The sequence below is a fragment of the Pocillopora verrucosa genome, chromosome 12, assembly GCF_036669915.1.
Source record: "Pocillopora verrucosa isolate sample1 chromosome 12, ASM3666991v2, whole genome shotgun sequence".
In the NCBI taxonomy this organism is placed as follows: domain Eukaryota; kingdom Metazoa; phylum Cnidaria; class Anthozoa; order Scleractinia; family Pocilloporidae; genus Pocillopora; species Pocillopora verrucosa.
The window spans coordinates 3,413,070-3,424,317 of record NC_089323.1 but is presented as its reverse complement, the minus strand read 5'-3'; the positions used below and the strand labels follow the sequence as shown (position 1 = coordinate 3,424,317).

General features: G+C 39.0%; 1 protein-coding gene and 1 long non-coding RNA gene across 3 annotated transcripts; one reads left to right on the top strand and one right to left on the bottom strand.

Annotated features, from left to right (window-relative positions):
• Positions 1-770: 770 nt before the first annotated feature.
• Positions 771-5,478, top strand: LOC131783271 (methyltransferase-like protein 27). 2 transcript variants are annotated; one of them, XM_066159605.1, is made up of 5 exons: positions 771-1,019; positions 1,553-1,620; positions 3,340-3,476; positions 4,033-4,413; positions 5,107-5,478. In XM_066159605.1, the coding sequence occupies exons 3-5, from the start codon at positions 3,371-3,373 to the stop codon at positions 5,298-5,300; spliced, it is 681 nt and encodes a 226-aa protein (XP_066015702.1). In that variant the 5' UTR covers positions 771-1,019; positions 1,553-1,620; positions 3,340-3,370; the 3' UTR covers positions 5,301-5,478. The 2 variants fall into 2 exon arrangements, with proteins under 2 accessions (XP_066015702.1, XP_066015701.1); XM_066159604.1 differs by lacking the exon at positions 1,553-1,620.
• On the bottom strand, positions 4,420-9,562 carry LOC131783272 (uncharacterized). Its single transcript, XR_010715892.1, has 5 exons — positions 9,508-9,562; positions 8,155-8,216; positions 7,409-7,479; positions 6,658-6,697; positions 4,420-5,183 (listed from the first exon to the last, which is right to left on the bottom strand). It is a non-coding gene; the product is annotated as an uncharacterized lncRNA (long non-coding RNA).
• Positions 9,563-11,248: the final 1,686 nt, after the last annotated feature.

Below are 11,248 nucleotides of genomic sequence, written 5' to 3'. Positions count from 1 at the left end.
TATTTGGGTTTAGAGCACATACCATGCACGCGGATTAAGTCAACGATTTCATAAAAACTTCGATCTATGCAAATTTCTTGAATGTTTCGTAGGCCCTTATCAAATAGTAGTGCAGATAATCGGCAAGAATGACGCACAAGATAGCTATCAGTGTTAATTTACCTCCCATGGATGGTTAGAAGCCGTCTTCATTTGCGAGCAAATCTTTAAAGCTAGGTTTATCATTGCGAAGAAAAAAAATGTAGCTTTAATGAACTTTTATTTAAAAATGTCAAGAAATTTAGAGAGCAACTTTTTGGATTTTTGGCAATTTTTGTTAGCGACTTTTTGGCATTCTCGTGAGCAACTTTTCAGCAATGCACAGTTGGGACAGACCTCGTTGGTGGAGCACTGCACCAGTTCTGGATGCAACTCCTGTACAGGTCTGTATTTTTCCTTTCAGGTTTTCCTTTTACTTCTGCGAAAGTTCGCTCTCAAATTATTTTCATTTATATTAATTCGCATCTCACATACACGATTTTCATATATTCAGTCAAAACTGAAAAAAAATATCACATTCACCGGGAAAAAAAAAGAAGAAAAGAATTAATTACCAGGTGTCTTCAATGCTCGGAATCGATCCTGAATGTTCACATTTCGAATGCTCGACTTAACACAAGATATTGGACCTACCGTGACGCTCGCGGTATGTGCCAATGAGATGTAGTTTTATTACTCCTTGTCACGTCACGCAATAGTTGTCAACCAGAAAGATCTCAAATTTGCATTTTTATGTTTACAAGCTCTGTTGCGCATTTGGTATTTACGATTACGATTCAAATGCACCTACGTGATATATTTTATTTTGCTTAACTGCAGACATAAGTGATAGAAAAGAGGCGAAGAGACCTCTTACAGTTTAGGGTTTCACAACACTCGATTGCACAACCTCAGCGGACTTGTGATCTGCACAGAAATTTTCTCGTCAGTGGTTTCACTTTTCTCCGTGTCTCAGTCGCAGACGGTCGTTACTTCAATAGGTAAGTGCTATGTAATTTTTCATCATAAAAGTTTTCTCATCTGTATCTTGTGGGTTAGAGGATTTTATGGAAAGCATTTTGCATTGCAAAATAATTGCCATGTTCTTTGAACTTGGCGAGCCCCGAGAAAATTTGACCTGAATTGTCGTTCTGGTCTTCACTTAAGTGATCATTTAGGCTTTGTAGAGTACGATTTAGCTTTCGATCGATGTGACAAATCTCAGACTATTTTTCCATATTGTAATCATTGTTATTTGAATGAACATCCTAGATACGTGGATCGATACAAAACAGTAATAATAGAGACGTGCGTATAAAGTTGTGCACAGAACTCAACTTTCGGTTTCGCAATGATCTTGAACCAGTGGGCCTTTCTTTTTACATTTTCGTTATTGCTCAATGATTCTTTTTTATCCAAACCATGAAATTTTGTTATAACCCAATAGAAATCTCATGGCGAACATTTACAGTGACGCGAAGTTTATTTAAAGCGCGTCAAACAAAGTGTTTGAAATAACGTTCCGTTTCATCAGATTTTGAGAAGGCAGTCTTTCCTGTTCTTATCATCGACTCCATCTAAAGTTATTGGAATAGGATACAGGTAAATAGTCATAGCAAAAAAGAAAAGTCTTCGTTGGTCAAGGTTGAACATATGTAGCGCGTGCTGGCTTTCCTGTTAGTCAGTACGGGCGGAACAGCTTTGCTTTTTGCAAGGTAGGCCATTGCTGTATTAACATTCCCTATGGTAATCAGAGAACCCATTGTACCCTTCAATTGTTTTAGTCTTTGTTTGTTTTACGCTTTTTTTTTTTTTTTTGGGTGTTCATTAACCAATATTCTAGGTATTGTGGAGGAAATTTTTTTATAAGTTTTTTTTTCTTGTCACATGAAGTGATCAATTAAAGCATAACAGGGCGTTTTTATCGCGTTTGACCCCTAGTCTGTGGTCCTGTATTTTGCGATCACCCCGCCCTTGCCCGCGGAGTAGTCGTACAGCACGGTGGTGCAAATCGCTCCGTTTGCCAAAGAAGGGCTGCGTCTGCCTCAGAAGCAACTTGAGAGTTAATTTACGGTAAATGTGAGATGAAATTACGGAAATTTGATTGATGACCGCTTGAATAAAGGGGCCGTGTTCAAGACATTTGACTGTATTTTCTTGCATACACGAATGGAACCATGTCGTGGTCGGCTAAAAATTTTACTTGATCTGCTTTCCATTTTGATCTACTCTATGAGCTGTATTTGTGCAATATTGAATCATAGTTGTCTATTTTCTCATCTCGCTTGGCTGAAAGTTTGCTGTCACCCCTTGCGTTAATTTTGTCGGTAACAAAACACTGCGTGACCAGTTCTTTCAAAGAGAGAGCAGAATGTTTTTGTTTCCCTCTAATTGTAGCCTGCGGACATTCTCCCTATTTTCTGCGCAAAATTTATTAGGAAGCTTTCAGAACGGTCAAATGTTGAGTACTATGGGTGAATGAATTGATTAAGCGTGCGAGTAAGCCCTCATTATTAGTATCTCTGAGGTGTTGAACAATCGGTGGGTAGTCTGCAAGGGGTCTAAACTTGAATATGACTCCCGGCAAACCTTTCTCTCAGCTTCTTCTCCTCCTCCGTCTCAAATCTTTCCGCTAGCGGAGAAAAGCGTGTCCTGCATCGCAAATAATGTTAAGGAAGTGAAAAACTGCCGACCTTCTTCATAGTTTGATGCTAATTTTTGACGCCTGCCTTATCACACCGCTTCTCTAGAGGTGTCTTTCTCTCGTTTGTGGTTCGATCTAGCTTTTCACCTTTTAGGCTTTAGATTTCACGCGTAGTATCACGTGATTTTTGATGTAGACAAACCCCAAAAGTTCAGACATCGATTCTAGCTCGCAGCACATGTATCCAAACTTCGGCTTTGGAAATTTTTCTTGAATAACTTCCCACTTTCAAGCGGATTTATCTGACAATCTACGCACTAAACACCCTGAAAATACCTTATCAGATACATCACTGTATGCAGAACTAATTCGATTATTCCATGCCGCAACGCTTCCTGTAGCATTCTTCGTATCTGCTTCAACGGCCGCGAAATGACAACTTGCTCTTAATAAACGATCAAATAAATGACAAAAGAAAGATGTCAATTTTGAGCGAAGACACGCTTCTTGAAAGGGGACGTTATTTAAGAAAAATTTCCAAAGCCGAAGTTTGGACACATGCTGCGAGCTCGACTCAATGTCCGAACTTTCGGGGTTTGTTTACATCAAAAATCACGTGATACTACACGTGAAATCTAAAGCCCAAAAGGTGAATTTGGTAGCTTAACTGTTTGTAGATATTGAGCTGAACAAATCGACGTCTGAACGATGACAGCTGATGTTAAATATCCCAAGCGTTTCTTGGATTTAACCATAGACTCGCCAGTGGAGGACTCGAAACTCGCGTATGACGAAATGGCTCAGGTCTGGGAAAGGTAACCGCTATAAATTCATGGTTTGTTTGGTAGTATCCTGCACAGCTGATGCGAAGATAACGATTTGGCATCAAATATCCAAGTTTGGCCTTCCATTAGGCTAACGTAGACGGGGGGGTAGGTACTCAGACACTTAACGGTACTTTGGTAGGGGGTTGCTGTTGAAGTCTACAAACGTCGTCGTTGAAATGATGAACCGGCTGTTCTTCTTAAATATATAACTTTCAAGGGACCAATCAGTATTTATCGGCGGGGAGGGGAAGGGACTTATAGAGGAACGTAGCGGGGGGGGGGGGGGTTTCAATCGTCGCCAACAGAGCCTAATCAGGGGGTATCGGGTAAATTTTACCATACTAGCCCTGGTTGTTCAAAGGATGGAGAAATTTAACCACTGGATGAGAGCTTATCCGGTGTATAAGACGACTATCCAGTGGATAATTATCCAACGAATAACAAGTTATCCATCCTTTAAACAAACGGGGCCTGGTCCCAAATGTCGCCTATGCGGGAAACCAGTAATCCCTTGACTGTCATTTTGTATCTTTTTGCCTTCGCAGATTAGCGATAACACTGGTTACAAAGGGCATATTCTGTGCGTGGAGGCGTTCGATCGAACCATGGAAAATAAAGAGGTTTATCCAAACCCAGGGAAAGACATAAGAATCCTCGATGCCGGAGCGGGTACGGGAGGAATTGGTGAGATGCTGAAAGCTCGAGGTTATACCAATGTTGACGCATTGGACATCTCGCAAGAAATGCTGAATATTGCGGCAGCCAGGAACATTTACAAGAAACTCATCTGTGCTCCTCTGAAGGACACGCACATGGAAGAGATTGAAACCGCTGAATATGATACTGTGCTGTGTGCAGGCACCATCGTATATGGGCAAGTGAAACCTGGGGCAATCGAACAGTGTGCAAGATTTGTAAAACCTGGTATGATAGCATTTAGAAAAAAGGTTTTTAAGTTTAATTTAATCCATATTGATTGAATATGCTATGACGAGGATAACGACCACAGCTTTACGTATTGAAGTTTGTAAACTCTCACGAGACACCCTTAGCGCACTTGACAGAAGCCCTTTACCCCCAAGACTCTGTCGGTATACCGTCGGGATATCCTCGGGAAACCCTCAAAACACTTTCGGGTCATCCCCGAGACCAACACGGGTGTCCCCATTTTTCCCGTTATTAAAGGTAATTTTCACATAACCTTGTGATAATTTTCAGTTCGGGGATTTTTGTTTGTGTTGTTGAATGGCTACGGCAACTGTTATACGGTGAACAGACAACAAGTAAAATAAATTTAAGTGAAAAAAATATTGTTAGCGCACCGCGCGGAACTCTGGGAGTGAGGAGTACTCCCAGAGTTGTGCGGGGCGCGCGATCATCAACTTTTATTTGGATGATTTTTTTTCGACTTGCACGACGGACTTCGAAAAGAAGGGACTGCTCGTAGCCTACACAGCGAAGCAAAGGTTTTGCAAATACAACATGTATTGCGTTGCTTGTCTTTTGTTTCTTAACTTAATGAAATCAGTAAAGTACGAGTACTTTCGAATCATGAGGCGAATAAATTCCCCCAGGGACAAGGGAAGGTACTATAACTTCGGTTTTCTGCTCTTTCAGGGGGTCTGTTTATTTTCTCCATCCGCGTGGATTCCTTCGATCCAGTGGGTTTGGGTTTCAGTGAAAAATGCCAAGAGCTGGAGAAAAATGGCAAATGGAGTCTGGTGTTAAAAGAGAAACGCGAGTTGCATGCTACGCCCAACGAGGAGCGACTTCGGTACTGCTACCTCATCGCTTACAAGATACTTAAATGAAATGCAAAAATTATCTGGAGAGAAGGAACTAACACCATATATCACTTAGATTAATATTCTAGTTTATTGCAGGACATCCAGACTACTACTGGCCTCCTGACTTAGGTCCTTTTGTGATTTGTGCCCCATTTTCGACCTCTTGACCAGAAACTAAAAGGTATTAAAAAGAGGAACTAAATGTTTTTGTATTCTGTTGCGATGTGAGGCGAACGCTATCTCCACCACGCAATCCCCGCTTTCCCAGTTTTTGTTGTCATGACCATAGAGAATATTTTTAGAGTAGTATGGATACTGATCTTGGTGTGACAAGTCACACGTCACAAGATTGTTAGCGTGCTAGCCTGCGAGATTCGGACCGGAAAGCGAACGTGTGCAAGATGTCTGGTAAAAGAATCGTGGTAAACCCCTCGCAGACCTCCACTAGGCTCGCCGGCCTTACTTGCGTGGACTTCACGAGAACCGAGCGCGTTATTAGTGCAGCAATGCCAGAGGGAGCCCTTAAACAGGCCCTGACCCTGACCCTGACCCTAACCCAATAATTAGTCGGGTGACCGACTATAGGTTTACCCTCGGGTCTCCACAAAGCTCAGTCACGTGCAATGGGGAATACCGCAGACACGTAATAGAGGCGCAACTTTCTTTCCACCATGTCGAACATGGCGGATTTGTCGAATATCTTAGCGAATGGTGTCATCTTTTCTACGCTCAAGCATACAGACTCGCACGCCGTTCGCGGTAGACCCGCTCTAAAAGATGGCTTGTGTAATGAGCGTACATTTCGAAACGGGTCGTTCCGCGAACTCAAAATAGCAAAAGAGTCAAATGATTTAGCGAAGGTCTCACTAGAATCAAACCAGAAATCAAATGAGTTATCAGTGAACAGAAAATGTGGACAGAGTGACTGAAGAACATTTGCTGATAAAGACAAGGTGCCTCGTTATCAAACCCTAGGAAACGACGACAAAGATGTCATGTTGGACTTCGTCAGAGTGAGGAATAAACGTAATTTTTATATTTATGTGACCTCTATCGTGATTAGTAAGCTTACATTCGTTATGTTTTGCTCAAACCGAGTACATTATCAGCTGTTATTTTTCCATTTGTTCCATTAGTTTTGTCGCTTTTGTGCGTATATTATATTCGCATATTGTTGAGCAAGAATGTTTAGTACCAAACGAAGTGGTGTCAAATGAATGTGATGTATTGGACAATGTAGCGCCATGTATAGAACAAAAGTGTGGCGAATCAGCGTTGTGTATACAACAAATGATGTTGCAAAAGAAATAAAATATGCAAAAGAATTCAGGTCTCGTTATGCGATGTTTGTTATCGTTGTAGTATTAACAATGGTGATTACCGTGTGCGAAGACGATTCGATCGTGAGCCCAGCAGAATACCTGTAAAAAATTAGAAAAGTTTCTCACGTAAAAGAAAACTAATAAAGTCGTTAGTGTGCAGGCGAATTCTTAAAAACATTCCTTTCTCGTAAAAATTACACAACATTACTCTTCATTTACTCCGACAATAGAATGTATCGGTGTCAGTATCTATCATACTGATATAGGAGTTAAGATATTTGACTCTCGTGCAAGAGACGAATATAGTAGAAGCCATCCCTCAGGTACATGTGTACTATTAGAGGTACCATCTATTCAGGGCTTAGTACAGTATTTCCAGACTATACACTCCCTCAGTGACAATTATGAACTTAGAGGAGTGCAGATTGGTACATATGAAGTAACTAGAGTGAACAATTTGAGAGAAGAACACAACTGCTCTTGCAAACAATGTTCTGCTGTGGGGCTTTGTGCCACTGAGGCTCAGTGGCAAAGTCTTGTAGTTATTGGAATTCCAGAACCCTTTGTTGCATGGCTGACCAAGGAAATAAATATATCGTTACATGGGCATCAATAGGTGTCGAAAAATGGCAGATTTATACATGAGTCTTGATATTTGTGGAGTTCAGATATCAGTTCAACTTAAAGCTCAAAGCTATGGGATGTTATCCACTAGTTTAAACAATACAAAAAAACAAGTTGGAAAACTAATTTTCAACAACTTCAGTGGAAATACAGGTTCTTATTGTGGCTTGCAAGTTACTGCATTACCGGTATTTTTCAACAAACAGTCAGAGCAAAGTACATGTTTTCCTTATTGACCTGTGAAGATACGTGTGAACCTGCAATACAACAAATAAAAATAAGTGGTATATCACCATTAGTACAAGCTATTTCTAACATTGTTACAAAAGAAACTTAAAACAGATATTGTTCACTATGAAATGCAATTTTTGTCTTCCACATCTAACATGGACCTTCATCAAATCAAACACATCATGGAAAAACACAGACAAAAATGTAATTATGACAACATGGAACCTTTTCCAAAAAGAAAAGACTGAAACAGATAAGTTCTTAAAAAAAATACAATACAAAGTTAGACTGCAGCATGAGAGTGAGACAATCCCAACTGTTGATGTCTGCATTAAAGAATTCAAAGAGAAAATCAGAGAAGGTCCTTATTATGTATGCTGTGTATGCAATAGAGTGGCTGTATAAGAAATCAGTTTAAAACTTCTTAAGTACTAACACTCCAATCAAAACTATTTTAGCATTCAGAATTCATTTGATGGTAAGGAGTGTATTTGCAACACACGTAACTCAAAAGTTAAACAAGGTAAAGTTCCTTGTCAAGCTGTTGATAAACAACATGTATGTTGATGATACACCAGTAGAGCTTGCCTCTCTTGAAAAACTAGAGCAGATACTAATAGCTTAGAGAATATTATTTGAAAAGATTATTGTTATGCCCAAAGGTCAACAGAGGAAAGTAAAAGGCGCAATTTGTAATGTACCGGTTGAATGTGATCAGACAAGTAGTCTTTTGCCACGTCCTCCTGAGAGATCTGGTATAATCCTGTTAAAACTCAAAAGAAAGTTACAATTCAGAGGTCCTGTATACTTTCAAGCAGTAAGGCCTCGCTTTGTCTTACAAGCCTTGCAATGCTTAAGGCAAATAATATATTGTATAAAGACATACAAATTGATGTAAATAATATTGTTAAAAATCTGACTGTCCACATGAGACAGATAATTCTATAACAGTAAATGAAAGCCACAGGTTCTAAAAACAATTCAGTAACAGATGATTGTCTAGAAGACACTGAAGATTCAATACCAGTAAACCAGGAAAAATCTTCATTCCAAAATCAAAGTAATGACTTAATGACTCAAACAATAATAATGAAGAAATTGAAGACCCTTTAAATGAGCATAGAATGCCAATCAATCAAACAAGCATAAATGTCAATCAATCAAACATGCGTGCAATCCATTATCCCTAACTTTCCTGTGATGGTAGATAAATAATGAACAGTCATCAGGAAATGAAATTTATAGCATTGCACCAGGAGAGAACAAACATCCTGTTTTCATTCATGACTGATAAACAATGTGAGGAACTAGCCTTCCCAGTGTTGTTTCCTAAGGGAAGATATGGGTACACAGCTGAATGTAAAATTATGTTATCACCAGTAAAGTACTTTTATGCATGACTCCTACATTATAGTGGAAAATTTGCTAGAAACCCAGGGTATCTTTTCTTTGCACAATTCATAATTGAGCGGAAAAAAGTTTCGGATCGTCTCCCTATTGCATTGAAAAAGGTTCATGGTCCTTCTGTCCCTGCCGCTCAATTACGATCAAATCCATAAGGCTTACAAAATCTAATTTTCAAGACCAAGCTAATTTTTGAGACAAATTCCATGTACCCATCTCACTGGCAAAAATTTCTTTATGAGTTCGTTGCTATGGTGAAACAACTTGGTATTCCAACATGGTTTATGATGCTAGCATGTGTTGATCTTAGATGGCCAGAACTATTCAAATCATTGCCAAAATGCAAGGGAAAAGATGAACAACGAGGAACTTGATGCATTGCAAGTTACAATGAAAAGTGCCAAATGCTGAATACACCTCCTGTTATAGTTGCTAAGCCCTTCCAATATAGAGCAGAGACATTTTTCAATGAAGTGTTCCTTAGCAAAGAAAATTTGATTGGCAAAATAGTTATTATGCATTATGTATAGAATTTCAGATGAGAGGTTCTCCCCATTTACATGCATTATCTGGACTTCAGACTGTCCTTACTTGACTGATGACAACAAGCAGCCTATATAGACGACATAGATCAACATTTACAAGCCTACCTCCCAAGTGAGGAAGATGATCCTGATTACACAATTTGGTGTAAAACATATCAAAGCATACCCATTCAGGATCCTGCAGAAAATATAAAAACATTCAGTGTAGAGTCAATTTTGGTCAGTTTTTCACAAATACAACAATAGTAGCAGAACCACTAACTGAGGCCCTGGATGAAGCAATTAAATCTGACTTTCTAGACAAGCAGAAGGAAACTCTGTCTTTAGTTAAACCACAAATAGATGCTGTTTTAAATCCCATCAAGCCTAACTATGATTCCACATTAACTGAAGATGACATTTTTAATTTAGCAGTCAATCATCATAAAGGAAGCATATTACTCTTCGCTTTCTATTTCCACCCTGATCCTAACTATGACTACATCTTAAATGACCAGTAATAGACAGCTGTTTTATAAACAACTACTTTATTGCTGGTATAAAAGGATCTGCTGTAATGTTTGATCTGCAACCTGTATTTAATCATTACAGGTGTATAACATATCAATGGTCCTTACTTTACCAAGGATGAAACTGAAATGGTTCCACATGTAATCATAAATGCTGTAAAGAAGCAAAAGCTGCAAACATAAGGCTGATGATGGACTGAGAAAAATTGGGGTGGCTGCCTTTCTCTCAATTTGCGAAGTTAGTTCAAACAGAATGTGTGTATCACTCCCTGTATGCCTAATTATGGTTGAGAATAGTTTTTCCAGCAACAGTTGGTTTGTTAGTACAAGATTTACGCAGATAAAGACCTGATAGTACACAAATTCACAAGCAGGATTCTTGAAGAGCTTGATGATGAAGTAACAGACATCTTTAAATCCAACATTACTGAAAGGTATACAATAAGACCTTTGAATATTGCCCAGCAGTCAATGACCTTTGTTTAGCAGAGTTTGTTGCATATTATTACAAAGAGTATTGAAACGAAAAACAGTGAAACAATTGATGTTCAAAAACCCACAATTCTAATTGACAGTGCAATTGAAGCTCAACATGTGGGATAACGACTCAATTGATCATATGCTAATAAGGCGCATGAACACCAATGAAAAAATGACGCAAAGAAAAATTTAAGGCAGTTATAGGATCATCCACAACCTACAAACACAAGGAACCTGAAACTGTATTTCTGTCATTTATTAATGCCTTTATTATCCTTGGAGACATGAAGGAACTCTTCTTGATAGTGATGACACTTATATATCTTAAATTTTATGGAGACCACGGTTAAAAATATTTGTAGAACACAACAAGAGAAATGTTTTGAACCAGATGCAGAAGCAGTAACAGAAGCACTAGAATGGCTAAGAAACAATCAAAATGACATAATCCACTCGTGGATTCCATTCAGTGATTCAGGAAAATGAAGACATTCAACTGGAGGCATCCAGATGAATCATTAGACCGGAGTCCAATCAACTGAACAACAACCATCACATCTAGGAAGAAGTTCACCCACTGGAAACAACATGGTCAAACTGGAATATCAGTGGCACCATCAACCCGCTGAAATATTAGATGATCAACTGAGGTCTCTATCAGATCCTTAAGGAAAAACAACACCAAGCATTATGACTATATAGTCCTGTCGTGGTGCAGGGGACCAAATAAAAAATTTGAACTGGCAGTGAAATCTAAAAAAGTTGAACCAATTTATCTATTTATTACTGGAGGTGGTGGTGTCAGGAAAAAGTCATCCTTATTAAGACAATCTATCACACTGTAAATCAAACACATT